At 40.0% G+C, this 20,648-nt stretch overlaps 1 protein-coding gene across 7 annotated transcripts in view; it reads left to right on the forward strand.

Moving 5' to 3' along the window:
• Positions 1-20,648, forward strand: part of BBS9 (Bardet-Biedl syndrome 9) — a 264,350-nt gene that overhangs the window by 27,933 nt on the left and 215,769 nt on the right. For 6 of the 7 annotated variants that reach the window (XM_034761160.1, XM_034761159.1, XM_034761161.1 and 3 more), the window contains 4 exons: positions 1,368-1,490; positions 3,655-3,805; positions 4,979-5,043; positions 7,701-7,814. In XM_034761160.1, the coding sequence (XP_034617051.1) occupies positions 1,379-1,490; positions 3,655-3,805; positions 4,979-5,043; positions 7,701-7,814 (442 nt within the window). In that variant the 5' untranslated portion in view covers positions 1,368-1,378. The remainder of the gene's footprint in view (positions 1-1,367; positions 1,491-3,654; positions 3,806-4,978; positions 5,044-7,700; positions 7,815-20,648) is intronic. The other variant, XM_034761164.1, reaches the window with a different exon arrangement.

Consider the following 20,648-nt stretch of genomic DNA (forward strand, 5'->3'; position numbering starts at 1 on the left):
CTGGGGGCTGCCCGGCAAACTCTGAAGCCGGGAGCACTGGGGCAGCCCTTTCCCCCTGGCTGGGAGTGGAAGGGAGGAGGGGGCGGAGTTAGGGTGGGGAAGGGGCGGAGTTGGGGCGGGGCTAGAGGTGGGGAAATGGGCGGGGTCAGGGCCCGTGGAGGGTCCTCTTTTTTTATTTATGAGATATGGTAACCCTAAATAACCCTCATCGCGTCAAGCTAAACATTCTGATCACCTTACACATTTGGAGTTCAGATAAGTAGTTCTAGGCATGATCTGATGATTTATAATCATACCCGGCTTATCTGCTTATAGCATGGCTGCTCTGTCCCTCCAGCCTAGAGAACAACAGACAAAGGCAAAGTTTCTTTCCCCATTTTAAAAAGTTCTACCTTCCCACTGGCTCTTTTGGTCAGGTGCCCACTTTTTTTTTCTTTACCTGGGGGACTTTTTAACCCTTTACAGGTAAAGCAAGTAAAGAACAGTTATGGGATTTTACAGCTAACTGGCTGGCTGGGTGCCCATCAAAGGGAGCTATCCCCCCCACTTTATTTATCACAGATGTCTTTTGTTAGTGATGTCCAGGTCCTGAAATAGGTTCTGTGATATAGCCAGGTACAAGGAACTCTGGAAAGATAGTAAAGTCATTTATGGCTTGATCCATTTCATAGTGTTTTTAAGCAATGTGATTAAAGTCCCAAGAATAGACATAACAGAACTTTTATACCTACCCATATATCTTTTTTTTTTTTTTTTTAAAATCGTGCTTGTCAGATTTTGTGGACTCCCCATCTCCTTATGTTTCTATTATATGCTGTTAATTATTATTAACTTCTGAATCTTGTACAAACTATTGTTTCTGAAAAATATGCTCCATTTGTATACCTTTGAAAAGTGTATGATATCATAAGAATATAAGAATGGCCATATTGGGTCAGACCAATGGTTTGTCTAGCCCAGTATCCCGTCTTCTGATGGTGGCCAATGTCAGATGCTTCAAAGGGAATGAACAGAACAGGGCAATTATCAAGTTATCCAACCCCCTGTGGTTCAGTCCCAGCATCTGGCAGTCAGGTGCTTAGGGACACCTAAAGCATTTTGGCTAATAGCCATTGATGGACCTATCCTCCATGAACTTTTCTAATTCTTTTTTGAACCCAGTTAGTTTTTTGGCTTTCATAACATCCCCTGGTAACGAGTTCCACAGGGACATTTAGAATTCCTGTTTTAATTTGTTTTTGTACTGAGCTGGTGTGGAATCAAAGCAAAAATAATTTAGGATATTATGCTTCCTAGAAAATCTAACATGATCTGTATAACTTGATATGAAAAGTATGTATTTTACCCCAGAGTCTGTTTCTTTTTAGTGTGAAGGAGAATGTCTTTATTTAAAGCCCGAGATTGGTGGTCAACAGCTCTTGGAGAAAAAGAAGAATTTGATCAAGGGTGTTTATGTGTAGCTGATGTTGACAACAGCGGCAGTGGACAAGGTAAACAAATTCTGAGTTGGCCTTCAGATTGTGACAGAAACATGACTGCAATTTTTATTTACTCCAGCAACATTTGCTAAATGCTTATTAACGAGATGAAGTAGGAGGCATTTGGCATATACTACTACACTTTGTCCTCCACCCCTTTTCTTTTTGTTGTCAGAGTTCACTTAGATATTCTAGAATGCATCATTTCATTTTATATGCTGTCATTGCTTTCAAGAAACCCTGCTAGAGCATGGAACATGTAAGTGGCATTTTTTCACAAGTATGTGGCACTATTTTCATATTTTTAATATTACCTCAGTGTGTATACAATATTAAAGAATTGTTGAAAACATTGCCATACACTTGAAGGGAAAAACACTTATAAAGTATAATTGCAAAATACAGTTTTGGGCATCTTTTGGTGGGGAATTCAGGAAAGTAACTGCTAGTTTAATGAAGCTAGTGCTAGCTCAGCCATGAGAAGTTATGTTTGAGATCAGCTTGCATTTGAAGTAGCTAGGGTAGCGTTTGGGACCTGTTACCAAGAGTTTTAAGGGGTTAGTTTTGACCTATAAATCTCTAAGTGTTTTAGGATCTGCTTACCTGAAACTGCCTTTCTGTGCCATTCTGCCGCAGCTGTAATCAGCAAAAGCCCTTGAGCTTGATTTCTTCCCTTCCCCGCCACCTTGTTCTCCCCCCCCCCCCAAAACAAGGGGGGCAGGAGGGCTCCTGGCAGAGTGTTCTCCTTTCCTTTGAAATGTGCTGCTCCCCAAGTCTGAAATAGGTGGTGTAGCATGCCCAAAAAATCATCAAATTCCTGCTATCTTTCTGAGGGTATTAGCTGAGGCAATTGAAGGTGGAATTTCTGTCTAGTGGGAAAGTGCTGTTGCTGGGGGAGAAGAGCTTAAACTGTATAGGTCATATTACAGGATATTCAATAGTGGTAGGTGGGAGGAAGAAGTATTGCTGCTTTGGTCAATTGTTTTACTTTGCATTTCCTATGTTCTGTTGTCTATAAATATGTTAAGGATGGCCAGAGCACTTGATGGGGAGTTTGATCAAAAGTAAATAAAATAAGAGGTAAACCTGACTGCCTGCACATCTGGATGAAAGAAAAAAATACCCCTTTTAGGCAAGTTTATCAAATGTAAGAAAAATATTTTGTAAAGAGCGTGTAAATGAGAGAGCTTTAGGGAGCTAAGGGACATGCAAATGTTTCATGACTGTCATCTTCATCTGTCAGTGTGATATACAGATAAATTGTGACAGAAATGGATGAGACAGAGATTAGGGTGCAAGGGGCAGAGGTCACGCTCTGAGTCGAATGAATTGCAGCATGAATGTTTGCTACAGCAGAGATGAAGATAGCTGCCTGCTTGTCCACCTGCGTGAAATGGGGTCCTGTGGAACTGTTCCAAATGGCTAAAAGCCTGGTAAACCTTGGCTGCCTCCACTTTGAAACAGTCAGATCTTTTGTACTATGAGTATGTCCATGTGACTTATGGACAGGATTTATTGGATACACCTCAGACACGGATCGATGTCTGGAAGAGATAAATGTTAGTGTCTTCTCTGGGAGTTCTGAGCAGAACTGATCTCCTGAGATACGGGGGGCTTTCTGTAATCATTTTTGTTTACTTCAGATTTGTGTTTCTTAAGAATCTTTGCTGACTTTTATTAAATACTATTTCATAACAAATATTACTATAGGAATCCTGAACCAAATCCACTTTGAAGTCAATGGGAGTTTCACCCACTTATGTCAAGTCTGAATTTGGTCCATTCTATGTTTTGATACATTGACCTGAAAAAGTAATAATCAGGCTTCAATTTCTCATCTGGAGAGCATCTATAATGTTGTTGTTACCAGGTTTTTAAAAGTCAACATTCTGCTGCTTGCTTGGTGAGAAGAGTGTTGCCAAATCTTTAAGACATGGGAGCTGAACATTTGGAAGTACTGGCTACACTCAGAGAATGGATTTCAGAGACTGGACTGGAGTTTGAGAATTATTGCTTCCTCGTTCTCACTGTTGAAATATTTAAGTGTCTAGGCTGCAGAACGTCAGCATAATTCTGTGTAAACATCCCATCATTTTAAGGGTTCACTTTGAAGCACATATGTAGCACATTTATTTCTCTATTTCTAGTTTTCCTCTTGTTGGAAATTTTTCTACAGATAAAATAACTGTTGGCAGTTATATGGGATATCTTCGAATCTTTAATCCTCACCCTGTCAAACCTGGAGATGGAATGCAAGCTGAAGATTTGCTCCTGGAAGTGCAACTGCGAGATCCAATACTCCAGGTGGAAGTAGGAAAATTTGTTTCGTAAGTAAACAGTCCATGTTGCTGATAATGATTACACTAATTTGAAGGCTTTAGGCTAATTTGTTATAGTAGCTAACTTGCGTCCCTAAAGACCATCTAGATCAATTTTGTAAAGTGTCTGGGGTTTAGGTCTGAGCTATCTCATTTAAATCAACATATTATTCTTTTTGGCACTGCAGTGTGTGACTCTTACAGCCGTTAAAAGAAATTCATGAATGCTGAATTATGCATTTAATCTGCTTATTGATTTTATATGGTATAGAGCATAAATGGAAAAAATGTTTATGCTCATTAAGGTAAAGTCTTAGGTTAGGTTATATTAAAATCCCCAAATGTCTTCTACTTATGTTCTGATGCTGCATGTAAACATTGCTGTGCTTCTTTAAAAACATACTTGTCTACTAAGTATGCATCAGACATGTTGCTTTGCAAGCTATTTTATTTATTATAAGCCAATTTAAGAGTAATGCCTATCTCTGTTCTCAACACCCTTCATTTTTTAATTGGGTGCTCTTGAAGGTACTTCACAGATACAGCAATGTCTTATGGTATTGGAACTAACCAAAGGTTGCTGCTGCTGCTATTTTTTGTTTGTTTGTTATTTATTATTATAGTGCAAGAGCTCTTGTCTTTGCAGTAAATGAGATTATTTGTGTATAGAGGATGGGCACAGAATACAAAATATTGTGACTATCTTTGTATAATGGGGTTTTAATTTTGTATTGTGGATGTAAAGTAGTATCCATATCTACAAATGATGCTCATCTAAAGTGACAATCACACAATTGCCTGCCATTATTTTTCTTACTGGAAGTATTAGTGCTAGCTTGTTAGATAACAGGATCAGGCTGAATTAGAAAAAGCTTGCTTGTTTCATGTGCTCACATCTGCAAAATGTCTCTCAGGGTTCTACTGAGAACTTAACAACTATTAGCTGTCAAATATAATTTCAGATGTTTTAATTCTGAAAAATAATTTAGTTGCACAATATTTCATTTTGCTGGTACTTAACACTTGAGAATTTGGGGCTTGATCCAAAGCCCAGGGAAGTCCACCTGCAGCTGCAGGCTTTATATTGACTTCAGCGTGTCTTAGATTAGGCCCTCAGTGCTGCAGTTTACTGGAAACTCACTTGCAAATTTTCTCCTTTTTTTTCCCCCCCCTCATTGTCAGTGGTACTGAACTACTTCATCTGGCTGTACTGCATTGCAGAAAACTGTGTGTGTATGCTGTCTCAGGTAAAAAAAACTGTCCAGAATAGCTGTCTATCTCTCTGTCTACCTTCTTTTTTTTGCTATTGATCAGTTTAGCTATCTGGCCTGACTAGGCATGTGTAATGAGAAGTTTCTCTGGTACTGACAGTGCAAAGTTGCAATCAAAGTGTTTGAAGGACTCTTGCACTGTCCCTCCATTCTGAACTGATGTTTCTTCTCTTACACACTCTTGGTCCTTCTTTGTCATATAGTAGCAATTGTGTATAAAATGTACCCTGTGGCTAATAGAGAGCAGGCAGTTGCTCTGAGTGTGCTGAATTGTTCTATGCCCAGGCACTAATGAGTTGTTGTTATGTAGACTGCACTCTTTAAAGAGAAGCACTAGTGTTACCTCTGCAATATTCTAAGTTCCCCTTTGCTTGAAAAGTGATGTTGCAGATCTACCTTATGGAAGCAGTAACTCTGCTGCTGAACCATTTGGCACGTTCTGAGCTTTGTTACAAGCTTTACCATTCAGAGAATTATTTTAGAGAGCATGTGGCAGATTAATATTAAAACTTGAGCATGGACAAGCAAAAGTAAATGTTTGTGTTTGTCAATAGAAGTGTGTCAATAGTAGTGTATGTTTGTCAATAAAAGCTTCTTATGTTACAACTTTGAATACAGAAGCTGATGCTCAGAGCTCTAATGAGCAAACTGTTGGCAGATAGATGCCCTGTAAATATAATTGTTTTAAAAAATGAGCTAAATTTTATTAAATATTAAATGCTTGTTACTTGCTTTAAAATAAGAAAATAATCTTTGCAAGTAGCTTAGAGGTTTGGAGGGTAGCTTTGGGGAAGATGTATTAGTGAAGGTGAGGAGGCCAGAATAGCAAAATGAAAGGGTAAACCTGCTTATTCTTCCCCTCCTTTAGAGTGTAGAAGGTCTGAATGTAGACAGGACTGATGCAGCTGTATTGTTTGTAGTACATAATCAAATATGAAACTGAATTCTTGGATCTCTAAGACACAGAAAACAAACTCCTTTTGGTGCCTCATTTTTTTAACATTTCTTACACAGTTGCTAAACATGACTTCAGTTTTAGAGATTTTGAAATAATCCCCAATTTGTAGGACAAAAGGATCCTCCTTAATCTTGACCAGACTCTATTATCCCACAAACGATTACAGAAAGTTAGGTTTTTTTATTGTTCTTGCTGATGGATCCACGGACAGGTAGTCTGCAGCTGAACAAGTAGTGGTGTACAGATTTGTTCACGATTGGAAACTTTGTGCTCTCTTTGATGTAGTAGGGCTGGGATCTGGGGCAAGTAATAGTATTATTTGGGGTGGTAGGAAACTTTTGGAGCTGCAGAGCTCAAGGCAGAAAAGCTCAAATCAACAATAGTTGGATTCAATTTAAATAATGCAGCATGGTATATAGGGAATTAACAAACTATGTATATGCCATCTGTAGTGTCCAGCCCTACACTGAGTCACTACTTGGATAATTATCAGTTTTCTGTCAACCATTAGAAACATACTGCAAAAACTGAGTTATGAGCTGATGTGGCCTAATTTCAGAGGTGAAACTAAGCTGGTCTGGTATGGTACGGTGTATCGGCAAGAGCCAGTACGTTGTGCTGGACTGGACTGGCTTCTCCGGCCGTGATTTAAAGGGCCCAGGGCTCCAGCTGCTGTGGGGAGCCCTGGGCCCTTTAAATCACCGCCGGAGCTCCGGCAGCCAGGCTCGGGCGGGGATTTAAAGGTCCTGGAGCCCCGGTCCCTTTAAAGTGCTGCCCGAGCCCCGCTGCCGGAGCTCCAGTGGCGCTTTAAAAGGCCCGGGGCTCCCTGCAGCGGCCAGAGCCTCTGGCCCTTTAAATCGCTGCTGGAGCCCTGCCACCGCTACCCCATCCCTAGCCCTGCTGCCCCAGGGTAGCGGCGGCAGGGTACCCATGGTGATTTAAAGGGCCTGGAGCTCTGCGATGGCTGGAGCCCCGGGCCCTTTAATTCGCCCCAGGGCTCCCAACTGCCTCTGCAGCTGGGAGCTCCAGGGTGATTTAAAGGCCCTGGGGCTCCCAGCCACAGCCCCAGGGCCTTTAAATCTTGAAAGGCCCCGCCTCTTCCCATTGAGGCTACGCCTCTTCTGGGTTTGGCCACGCCCGCTCAGGACTCTGGCGTACCAGTAAATCTTTAAAGTTACTTTTACCCCTGCCTAATTTAGAGTCTCTTTTAAGGAGATTAAAATGTTTTGGCTGAAATAAATTGTGAGGCATACTTTGTTTATTGGATCCTAGAACTGCAGAATCATAACGCAAAACATTTTGTTTTGCCTTCTTTGGCTGAGTAAATTGATTTCTGATCATAGTTGAACCACGTACCGTCGAAAGATGTGGGATTCCTTTGCTCAAACACAGAGTCGTCTTCAGGGCAGGCACTATCTCTTACTTCGTTTATACAGTGCTTAGCATAATGGAACCCCATTCCTGTTTTTGGCCTCTGCGTACTGCTGATGTACAAATAATAAACACATTTGCCACTTTCCTAAAAATATATCATTGTCAACCTTCGCATCCCTCCCAAAACAACTAATAGATAAGGCCTCACCATATAATGTTCTTAAATAGTTCCTGTTTTTTCTTCACGTGAGCCAGAAGAGTTAAAAATTAGACATATATATTGTTCCTTGTTTTTTCATAGGAACTTTGGGGAATGTGGAACATGGGAACCAGTATCATATCAAACTTATGTATGAACACAATCTTCAGCGAACAGCCTGCAACATGACTTATGGACCATTTGGTGGTGTGAAAGGTAAATTAATTCTAAGTGAATTTTAGACTGTGGATTAAAGTTTATACATTGATCAAGAACAATGTGAGCTTTTGGCATATGAAAGCTTTCCCACTTTGGGGCTATGTTACATTTAGAGGGGAATGTCTAGGAATCAAAGAATAGTTAAGGCCCTATTTGAATTGCGGAATGATTGTCAAATAATTGTGGCTGTGTTGCAGACAAGACATGGAAAATAGCTCAAAAGTAATAATGGACCTTTATTAATTGCGGTAATTTGGAAAAGCCAGAGAAGACATATTTGTTTAAGAAAAATTTCCTGGAACAATATAAACACTCGGGTATTATGTTATGCCAGACATTTTGCTGCAACAATATTATGGTCATTAATGCCTGGGGCTCCGGCTGACAGCGGGACACCCAGCCGCCCAGGCAGCTGATAAAATTGTGGTGGAAACCTAATATTGCGGGATGTGCAATATTGCAAATTAAGTAGGGCCTCAAGAATAGTTATTTTGATCCTCATTCAATCCTGGGCCTCTTCTGAAAATACTAGTAAGCTTCTTTTGGGGAGTTTTTGTGATGCTACCATCTTTAGATTAATAATTTGGATGAGAACAGTTAGGAAGTATCATTTGTTTTGCTTTTGTTTTTAACATATCAATGAACCTAAAATAAGAAAGTTAAATACAGACTATACTAGAATGATTGATTAAAAATCAACTGTTGAAATAAGGATATTAGCTCATAAGGACACTTACGTTAAAACTATATTAAAAAACAAATAAAACCCAAATTTCATTTCCTTGTAATAATTCAGGTATTGAAAATTTCTTTTGTTTTAATACATTTAAGTCATGTTATGCATTTTGCCAAGGTTGGACAATAAAAATAGAGTAGTCCTCTTTACTCTCAGGACTGCTGTGTGTGTGTTTTTTGTTTTTGGCTTTTCCACCTTCTGTTCCATCTGCCCTGTTAAATCTTTTTTTAAAAGAAAGTCTATGTAATGTTATCCTTTGAAATGTTAAGCAGACCTCTTGTTATTCAGTATATTACAGTCTTCAGTTAACTTCTGCAGCCAAATTTTAAATGCTTTGCTCCCGTTATCCTGGAAACACTTTTTGCACATGCTTTATTTATGCACATATGTAAGTGTTTGCAGGTTTGGGGGCCTTACTGAAGCATTATTTGCAGAAGTCAATTCGACTACTTGTGAAGTTAATGCTACTAATTTTGAGTAGGGGGTATCAAAATCTGACTTTATGTAAATATGCATGTGTTTAGCCACTAGAGGGCTCCCATATTTCCCCCTGAATGAAAGGTACTGTGAATTATAGGATGAAAATAAAAAGAATTGAAACTAAACAAATTGTGGTTCCTAACTTGAAGTTTTGTACATACATTTTTCTAGATGACTATGCACTGTCTAGTCATCCATTCCATAAAATAAAAACACATAACACAAATAACAATACATTGTTAAGGGCTGATAGAGAAATATTCATGAGTAGATATAAATTAAATGAGCCCAAGCCTCCCCAGTCCTCTCCTGTTGGGAGTCACCATCCCCTCTCCTTGAGGGCCTCTCCCCCAAAAAAGGCACTTTCTTTCATGTCTAGAAAGTTGACAAATCTGAGCTGACTCCCCAACTTGTTTGATCAAAGTTCCAAAGTGGAAGACCCCTTCTGCAGGACCCTGCCATCCATTTTCTCCCTTTTAGTGGGGAACTCCAACTCAAGCTCCTCTACTGATGGCAGTTGTGGTAGAGTGACACAAAGAAAGAGGCAGTATCAAATTAACAACCCTAGATGGTTTGAAATCATTATCTGGTATTCCTATTGGTAGCTAATACAAATGGTGGAGCACTGGCATAATGTGCTCCCAATGTAAAACTCTGTAATAAGTGGTCCACCACATTTTGTGTGAACTTCACTTTTTGCTCGTTCTCAAGGTGGTGTTTCACAAAGAACGCTTTAGAGCAAAGTGTCTCAAAGTCACAAAGATACGGATAAGGTCCACATCAGAGAGTAAAGGACGACTCATCTTGCCAGGTTGGAGGAAAATGTGCTCCAGGTGACTGCCACTAGCTTGGCTTCCAAGAGAACTCCATCTCTAATAATAAACTTAGATTATATACTTTTACAAATGGCATTGACTCTTTCAGTCATGAGCACCAATAAAAGCTTTACCAACTAACTCTCTGGCTCCTTCCCCCAACCTACCAACTTTATCTTTGTCTTGTCTGGACTAAGTTGCAGTCAGCTAGCCTTTGTCCAAGCCTCAAACTCACTGTAACATTGGATTATTTATTGTGTTGATCTGGCTCGGTGAGATGTGTTGGAGAAGTATGTTATATTGAATACAGTACAGCCAATGTCTCTTTACTGATACTGTCAGCCTGATATATACGTGGAATTGGTGGGATAACGGGGCGGGGACTCTTGTGTTATGCTGTAGGAGAGAACTCTTGGGATAGAGGAAATATTGCCTATGACTGTCCTCTGGGTATAAGAATGGAGTCATTCAACAGCAACTTTATCCATTCCTACCAGGATCCACTAGTGAGTTAACAGAACTTTAGGATTGGTATCAAAAGCTGCTGACGAATCTCAGTCTGTTTGGACACATTTTGTCTTCATTCATTGCTAGGAGCAGTGAATCAATTAATGCAACCACTGTAGTTTGTCTCATACCCAGGCCTGTCGCCCAAATAATCAAGCTTTAGGAACTCTGAGCACTCAAGAAGCTGCCAGAGTTGCCCCTCTACAAATTTATGATTTATTTTTAAGGAACAGCAGTGTATATTTATATTTCCCTTAAATAGCTACAGCACAATGGGCAGGGCATGAGATGTGGCCGAACCACCACTAGATGGTCCTCTGGTTACAGTCATTGGTTTTGCTACACTTATAACACTGCTTCCGATGGTTCTACAGGTGCATTTACTGTAAGACTTAACGAGGTGTGGAAAATACAAAAATACTTTTGGTGAAAACCTGCTCCGCAGAAAGTATTTTATTGACTAAAACCAAATGTTTTTCATGGTTTATGGGGTTTTTGTAGAAAAGCAGAGGAGGTGAATTTGACTTTCACTTACTGAAAAACACTGATGGGGGGGTGGGGGGGAGAGAAACTGTTGCAGATTTGGCTAGACTTCTGCTGCAGAAACTAAGCTTTCATTTTACACACACACTCTACCTCCTTCTCGCCTTTTTGGTTTCAAGTATAATCTTCAGTATCAACTGATGCAGTGATGTCTGCCTACCTCTACCAGCAGCTTTAAATAATATCTCTGAAAGTGTCTCCTATGAGTGTTAGTGTGGTGTTCAGTCTGAATTCTAATAAGGATAATTTAAATGTCAATATTGTTAATTATTTTGCTTCCAATCATTTTAGCAGAATCATTAAACTGAAATACGCTGTTACGGTTTGTAGTGCTAGAAATTAGTGTGTGTATGTGATATTGCAGGTTGTCATCAAGTCTCGCTTGGGTGAAGAATGAAGAAGTCCTCCATCTCCTCCAAAATTGTTACGTTACCTCACCTCTGCCCACAAAGGTGAAGTGAAGGATGAAATACATCCCTTCCCAAGAAAGCCAAAGAGCTTCAACAGGCTCCTGTTCACCAAAAATCAAAATGACTTGCCACACCTCCTTGAGGCTTTTGGCACCCAAATGCCCTGTCAGAGCTGACACCATTAACAGTGTGGCTATGTATTTAAGGAAAATTTTGCAGAATATTGAAAATGTTAGGGAGATTAAATTGAAATTAAATATAATATGAAAATAAATAGATATTGTACCGATTCTACTGCAGTGCTGCATAACTTGAATCCAATATACCACTTGGGGAAGTGGCCCTGAATATTAGTACCGTAATTCCTTTTGCTAATTTAAAGCCATTGTGGGTCTTTCTACACAACAACTGGGAAATGTAATTCCCATTGTGGTTAGACATACACACATGTTAGCTCTGCTTGAGCTACCACCTAAAAAATAGCCGTGGCTGCAGTGGCATGGGCACTGGACTCGCTTGAGCCTTCATGGCCACATTGCTATTTTTAAGGGCTAACTTGAGCATATCTAGCATATGCCTGTGTACCTGTGTTGGGAATTACACCTCCCAGCTGCCATGTGGGCATAGTCTGTACACCACACTTGGAAGTATAGGAGATACTCCGTTTAAATGATGGAAAGTACTTAACTGAACCTTTCAACGTGCCAGATAGTAGTAATGATGCTCGATGTTAAATTTTGTGGCTTTTGTTAGATTTGGGTGGAATGAAGCAAGTGAATTTTATGGCTTATAGGTGCACAGAAATACATTTCTAACCTCTGAATGTTTACCTTGATACTGTTTTAATTTATCAAAGTGTGATACAGCAGTAATATATAATCTTTATGTACCAATTTCAATATGGCTGGGGAATAGGCAGTAAACATATCCTAACATATGAAATTTAGCTGTAGGAAGAATGAACTTGCTTCTTAATGGAAAAGATGAATCAGAGGGTGTTGGCACCAAGGGAGACTTGTTCTTTGTTCAGGGCACGATGCATATGAGGACTTCAAGTTTTGCAGGAACACTATAAGTATATATTTTGCCCAAATATATTTACACCCTCATAATGATTGATTACCTCTATTTTGGACAGCTGCACCACCTCTGCATAGCCATACACAAGTAGATTGTGCATGCTAGGCCCCTGAATAACCCCTGGGAATAGGAGAGAGAAGAAAGAGTGCACATATCCATTGCTGGATCATTGCAGACCTTTTGGAAACTAGGACATGAGTGCGTCTCCATGGCTCCTGCCAGAGGGCTGGTGGAGCAGTGTTTCCTCTAGTATTTTTCCTGTGGGTGGAACAAATGACCATCCATGCCCAAGTTTTGGATCTGAGTGTACTCTCCCAAACACTGTGTCCCTCTGCATTCACTTCCTTCCTTCCTCTCTGTCTCACTCCCTCTTTATTCATTCCATACTCGCCAATCATTGTCACCTGCTCTCCGTTCATTCACTCTCTCCCACTTTCGCACATTTGCATTCTTTCCCACTGTTACTCTTATTTCTCATACCCTTTTCCCTCACTATTACTTTGTATAAGAGAAACAGGATAGTTCTACACTACAGAATTAAATCATTTCTACTTTAACCAATTAAACATATATGGTTAAATAATACCACCTCACTCTTATATAGTGGTTAAAGTACAAATGAGGGTCCACATACCCATGTGGAATGAGCAGAGAAGTCCTACATCCAGAGTAGTGTTCTCTTAAGCCTAGGTACAATGTACTAGAGATATTTATCTTCCAATGCACTGGCTACTGCAGGGGTTGCATATCTGGGGACAAAGATGGGAGGGACAGCATCCTCTTACTGTCCCGCAGGCCTTGTCTTCTCATCTTTGTCCTGCAGTCCTCTTCCCCCTTAAAAATGCCCATTGATTCCGATTATTCCCTCTAATAAAGCTCTGGAACGATTAATTTTCCTCTCCAGGCCTATTAACTGTCCTTCTGCAGCAGACCTCACTTATGAGTAGCTGAGAACCCCATTTTAACAAACAGTAGGTGATTTCTCAGACCAGCACTTGCAACTGGCAAACCAGCTGTAGTTTGTAAACTGAGTATATGGGGAGCTGGACCAGGGAGTCATTAATGGAGTACCTATGTATAAAGAGTTTGTGTACTCTGGTTTTAATTAAAGTGATGGGGGGGGAAAGCACACAGGAAAAGATGCCTTTCAATCAAGGATTTTAATTTTATATTTTTCAATTTAACCTGTAATATTACTGAAAGTTTACTGAATTTTACTGACAGTTTTAAAAACCCTAATAATTTTGTGTGGCTCTTAAACGACATGGAATATGTATTGGTGTTTATTTTCAAAGCAGCCCTTTATTTTTACTGAATAAGCCTTGGTGGCTGGTTGAGTGTTTTTTTTTAGGAGGATTATTTTCTAGTTTAGAGAAGGCCTGTATAAAGCAGAGCGTCATGCACAGTTTTAAAACTGGATAGATATGGGCCATGCATGCAGTTCACAAGCAAAAGCTCTCCACATCTAATGTAATGCTCCCACAAATTTCATTCTGAGGCCCTTCAACTTTACTGTTACTGTTTGTTAGCTAGACCCTTATCCATTAAGGGCTTTAGAAGGACACCAGAATCTTGAAATCATCTTGAAAAGTTCAGGTGGTGGTAGAGTGAACTGTTCACTTCTTAACATGCTGTCAGTATTATATGCCTCTATAGCTGCTTTAATGGGTTTTGTTTTGTTTAATACAGTAGAGGAGACTATCACTGCAATTATAATGCGTTCCCCCACCTCCCTCCAAAGTGATTTTTAAAAAGTAGTAAAATGTACTTCACAAAAACTCTGGCACACAGATGTAAGATTTAGTGTGAAATTTGTGCAGATTTCTCTTTCTTGTCCTGCATAACTTCAGAATCGCTCTCATCCTCATCCACTCTTCAGCCCTATTTCTTGCCACTCCTTTTCCCTTATTCCTCCACTCTTGTCCCCCACCCTGCTTTTTTATTAGCTTTCTATTTCTTGCCGTTATGATTTTGCTCCCATGTTAGGAACAGTCATCCTGTCCTTATCCGTCACACTCTCTTCTCCCTCACTCTGTTCAAATTCTTCTTCAACTCTAAGCTTTTCACACAATCCCTTGTGCCTCTTTATCAGTAATCTCCACAGCTTCCTTCTAATCTGATGCTTAAATACCAGGTTAAGTGTTTTCTGAGGGCAATACCTAAGATGGAAATAAATGTTATTCTGTGTCTTGACTTATTTGTCTTGTCTTACTTAGGGCTAAATTATCAGTTTGTGATCTAGTTCATAGTAAGGGACAGAGTGCTGTTGTGCTTCCCCTGGATCAGTCCAGGAGTGAGATTGTGACTTTATAAATCAGTCTCCCAGTTGCTCCAGAAAGAGAGTAAAATGCCACAGTTTTATACTTGTCTCAGCATAGGCTCCTTGACATGGTGGGAAGGGGTTGGAATTAAGGTTCATTCCACTCTTATCCTTTCCCACAAATCTTAAGGGGGATATATACCAGTTCTGTGGACCCTGCTTCCCCTTGCATATAGGAAGTGGTAGTAGGATGCTCAGGGACAAAGAAGTAAGGGGACATCTTATGCCCCTTATACTGGCTTGTTCAGGACAGGCCACAATCTGGCCATTAGACTGTAAAGTCTCTGGGCAAGGGATGTGTTAACTGTCAGTAAAGTCCTACATAATGCCAAAGTATTTTATAAATATTTTTAATAATAGAAAATGAGTTTGAGATATTGATGTTTCTAAGTAAGATGAACAGATTTCTGACGAAGATGTATGAAAGAGTGCAGAAGCATTTTTAAATAATGAAGTGATTGCTCGAAGTTTCTATAGGCTTATATATTGTGATATAAATAAAAATTCCTAAAATCCATGCAATCAGATATGTGCCAGAGCAAGTAGTAATCAGGAAAACAGCCAACATATGTATAAACTAAAAATGTAGTGAGAATATAATAATGAAGAACTGGATACTGAGATCCTGTGCTTCCCAAACTGTTTCCTAATTGCCTGACTCCTAGGCCTCTATCTAAAGTGCCTATGAAATGTGGCAATGGCCACATGCCATAATAGGAAGCAACCTTTCCCAAGTATCAGATGGGTTTTATGATTGTTGCGAGGGAAAAAATGATACATTGAGCTGCATGTATGAACATCCTGAATGCTTCTTGAATTAAAAAAAAAAAAAATTATTAAAGTTTTAAAGCTGTCTTCCGTCTAAGGACTAAATAGATAATGCATTAACAGCTCATGTATTAGAGGGGTAGCCGTGTTAGTCTGGATCTGTAAAAAGCAACAAAGTCTATAAGGTGCCACAGGACTCTTTGTTGCTTTTTTGATAGCTCACGTCCCAGTAGTGGGAATTGTTGACACACAAGATACTTAACTAGACAGAGCTCATTTTTTCTATGTGTACGTACAGTATATTTGAAGTTGTTTTATAGTGATGTATATTAATTCTATGCATAGTGTCTTTATTTTTACGGAAAAATGTTTATACTCCATTTTTATTTAATTGCACAAAATATGTTTGTACTAAATGGCTTTAAAATGATCAGTGAATTCAGCTCACTTAGACTCATAGACTTTAAGGTCAGAAGGGACCATTATGATCATCTAGTCTGACCTCCTGCATGATGCAGGCCACAAAGCCGTCCCAACCCTTTCCCTTGACTCTGCTGTTGAAGTCCCCAAATCCTGTGGTTTAGAGACTTCAAGTAGTAGAGAATCCTTCAGCTAGTGACCCCTGCCCCATGCTGCGGAGGAAGGCGAAAAACCTCCAGGGCCTCTGCCAATCTACCCTGGAGGAAAATTCCTTCCCGACCCCAAATATGGCGATCAGTAGAACCCCGAGCATGTAGGCAAGATTCTCCAGCCAGACCCTCATTGGCCATTGATACTATTTACCAGCGATGGCACACTGTTCATTTGACTAAAATCATGTTACCCCATTAAACCATTCCCTCCATAAACTTATCTAGCTTAATCTTAAAACCAGACAGGTCCTTCACCCCCACCGTTTCCCTCGGAAGGCTGTTCCAATATTTCACCCCTCTGACGGTCAGAAACCTTCGTCTAATTTCAAGCCTAAACTTCCCCATGGCCAGTTTATATCCGTTCGTTCTCGTGTCCACATTAGTACTTCATATAGCTTCTTGAAATAAGCTGATAAAGTCTGTAGAGTTCAGTGATCAAGCGTGTTCTGATTTTGAAATTAGGATTCCCAGATCATAAAATGGCTTTCAGAACTGCACAGATTTGTTGGAAGTTATTCCACAGGTACTGTATAAATAAAAGGAAATAAAAAGTGTTTTAAAGAAAGAAAATAAAAATTATAGCACGAAAAAATTACAAGCAAAAAAAGAAGGCAAAAAGATTTAAAACCCACTCCTCCCTTCCTCCACCTAGCTTTTCTCAGCAAATTGTCTGAATTCATTTTACTTTTATTATAGTGCTGGCCTCGAGGCAAAGTATATTTGAGTGTTACAACAAAGAGGGTGCTATAAGGAGGAATTTTTTAAATAATAAAATACAACATATGTGTAAACCATGCAACCTTGTAACAGGAAACTTTATGAGAAGGGTGGACTGTACTTAACTTTTCCACAATTCTGCAAGAATGAATTTTATTAGGTGCTAGTCAGAAAAAAATTATCAGCTGACTTTTATGCTGTAAGGTTTAAATGATTCTTGTAGCTATGTTTAAGTAGAGTAGTGATATAAATTTGGACATTGATTTATCGGCTAGTTCTATTAAGAAGCAGGGTGTTTAACTATTACCTTCCTGTTAAATTGCTTCTGTATAAAGAAAGATTATTTGTATACTCATTCTTTTGTGGATCTTGTTCAAAGGATAAATCCACCAACCTCTGCTCCTGAATGCCTCCCCATATAACATAACTTTGAAAGGCTATTAGTGGTGTGTTTTCTCTTTGAATAATGATGATACAACCTTTTTCTGTAAGTTGAGCATGTGGTGGGGAAAATAATTAAGGAAGATCCTCACTACATCTCTTTCTAAACAGTTCCCCCTCTTCTTTTTTCTTTTAGGTGATAGGTGAAATTTTGGCCCTGTTGAAGCCAGTGGCAAAACTCAAATAGAGTTCATTGGGCCATGATTTTATCCCAGCTGACTATATAATTAGTGTTATCATTTATTTCAGCTGCTATTAATTGGAGTGGTAATAATGAAAACAGACTAAGTATAAGCTTGATAAATACAATGTACAAGGAAATGTGAAAAATTGAGTCTAGGAATCCATGAGCTTGTGTGTTTGTTTTCAGGTCCTATCCAGAACAGTATGATACTGGACTTTTGTGCTGAACCGCCATACATACCCTTGAAAGTCCTAAATTCTGACTTTGTGTTAGGTCAAACCATACAGAAGAGAAGTTAGCTTGCCATGACAGCTGCTCAGTGGGGATGGATGGGAAACATTCCTTCGTATAACCTCCACAACTCTGCATTCTCAGGAGTTCAGTGCTGGTCCTGTTCTGTAGAGAAACAGATATCACTTTGCATGGCTATTGGACTGGGACCTCTCACAAGTAGTAAATTCACTTTAAAAGCATCCTTTGGAATGATGCAGCATTTTTTGCTGTCTGATAGTTATTATAGGGTATTTTCTGCTAATGTTTAATTCCAAAGTGTCCCATAAAAAAGAACTAGATAAGTTGATGGAGGATAGGTCCATCAATAGCTATCAGCCAAGATGGACAGGGATGGTGCCATAGCCTTTGTTTGCCAGAAGTTGGGAATGGGCGACGGGATGGATCACTTGATGATTACCTGTTCTGTTCATTCCTTCTGGGGCACCTGGCATTGGCCACTGTCAGAAGACAGGATACTGGCCTAGATGAACCTTTGATCTGATCCTCAATGACTAATGAAAATAAATTATCCCTGTGTCTTTATCGTAGATCTTTTTCATATTTTTAAATAATTCAAGGGCCATTTGTTTCTCTTATCTCTAGAATGAAAGTCAAATTATTTTACCCTTTCCTCATTGGTCTTATTTTCCAAACCTTTTATAAATTTAGTATGTAACTGTTTACTGCTTTGTAATTTATCTTTAAAAATATTGTGTCCAAATGTGAACAGTTGGCTTACATTGCTAGTGTGAAGTGTACATTTTTAGTGTGCAGTTTGCCAACAGGGTTCTAGCTGTTGGAGTACTCCAGTCAAGGCCCAAGTGCCCAGAAGAACAATTACCTTCTTTGGTTTTTAATAGGATATGTCTACTAATATGACCCAATATAGCATCTGTCTTTTTGGTGACATCATTATATTGTTGACTCCTATTTAATTCATCATCCTACTCTAATCCCCAGATTCTTCTCTCTGGTGCAATAGCCTAGTCAACCTTCTTCATTCTCTAGTTTCCTGTGAGACAGTTGTGCAAGATCAAATCAGATGTCTTACTGAAGTTTAGAGACACTGTCCACTCTATTTCCTTTATCCAGTATATTGTTATCCTGTCAAAGAAATAGTTACTTTGGCATGATTAGTTTTTGATTACTTCATACCATTTGTATATCACCTTATTTTTTACAAATTCATTTCCTTTTTATCTGTGTTTTGCAATTTAGCAGGCATCAGAATTATCTGATTTGCTGTAATTCTGTAGATTTGCCGACTTTTCCCCCCACACATCACATGGGCACGTTCTCTCTTTTCTAAGTCTCTGAGAGCTTATCCATCCTCGAAGGACTATCAAAAGTAGGTGTGTAAAGATAGCAGTACATCTTCTCTTAATTCTTCTACTACCCATCAGTGACTATCCTGGGGCTCTGTAGTACTTTTTTATTAAATGTCACAGCTGTCTAGATTTTTTTAAAATTGGTGGTTATCAAATCCTGGTTCACGGTGGTGCTTCTCTCACAGTACCGATGCATCTTCTTTTTCAAGCAGTGATACTTTCTGATAGTTGTACTCCAGTCTAGGATTATTTTGTGGTCTCGAGGTGTTTTGGCCAGCTAACCTACCAAAAAAAGTGCATATTTTGGATGAGTTAGTGGAGTGATTCCTTTTGGTCACTGAGGCTGTCGTCTTCATTACTGCCTATGTTAGGGAAACTTATGTTGCTCAGGGGTTTGAATATTTCACCCCTCTAAGTTACATAAGTTACACCGACATAAGCAATAGTGTGCACGGCGCTATGTTGGCGGGAGAGCTACTGCCAACATAGCGTATGCCGCTCGTGGGGGTGATGTATTTTTATGCTGACGGGAGAACTCTCTCCCGTCAGCATAGAGCGTCTTCACTGGACACCTTACAGCAGTGCAGCTGTATCAATACAGCTGCAGCGCTGTACGTGTAGACATGGCTTGCTTGTTTTGTGGCTTGTGTGTGATTTTTAGGAGCTGAACTCAGAATTTTGTTCCTGATTAGTGTTTGTTTCAAAGTTTTATTGGAGGGTGATTGTCAATAAGTGATCTTAGCAAACGCTCAGAATGGGGCAAACGTTGTAAAACTAAGGCCTGGTCTACACTAGGAGGTTATGTCGAATTTAGCAGCGTTAAATCGAATTAACCCTGCACCCGTCCACACAACGAAGATATTTAGTTCGACATAGAGGTCTCTTAAATTCGATTTCTGTACTCCTCCCCAACGAGGGGAATAGCACTAAATTCAACATGGCCATGTCGAATTAGGGTAGGTGTGGATGGAAATCGATGCTAATAGCTCCGGGAGCTATCCCACAGTGCACCACTCTGTTGACGCTCTGGACAGCAGTCCGAGCTCGGATGCTCTGACCAGCCACACAGGAAAAGCCCCAGGAAAATTTGAATTCCTTTTCCTGTCTGGGCAGTTTGAATCTCATTTCCTGTTTGGACATCGTGGTGAGCTCAGCAGCACTGGCAACGATGCAGAGTTCTCCAGCAGAGGTGACCATGCAATCTCAGAATAGAAAGAGGGCCCCAGCATGGACTGATCGGGAAGTTTTGGATCTGATTGCTGTGTGGGGCGATGAGTCCGTGCTTTCGGAGCTGTGATCGAAAAGACGGAATGCAAAAATCTACGAGAAGATCTCAAAAGCCATGACAGAGAGAGGATACAGCCGGGATGCAACGCAGTGCCGCGTGAAAATCAAGGAGCTGAGACAAGCGTACCAGAAGACCAAAGAGTCAAACGGACGCTCCGGATCCCAGCCCCAGACATGCCGTTTCTATGAGGCATTGCATTCCATTCTAGGTGCGGCCGCCACCACTACCCCACCACTGACCGTGGACTCTGAGGATGGGATATTGTCGACAGCCGCTTCCTCGGAGATGTTAGCGGACGGGGAAGATGAG

This window comes from Trachemys scripta, chromosome 2 (genome assembly GCF_013100865.1).
Source record: "Trachemys scripta elegans isolate TJP31775 chromosome 2, CAS_Tse_1.0, whole genome shotgun sequence".
NCBI classification, from domain to species: domain Eukaryota; kingdom Metazoa; phylum Chordata; order Testudines; family Emydidae; genus Trachemys; species Trachemys scripta.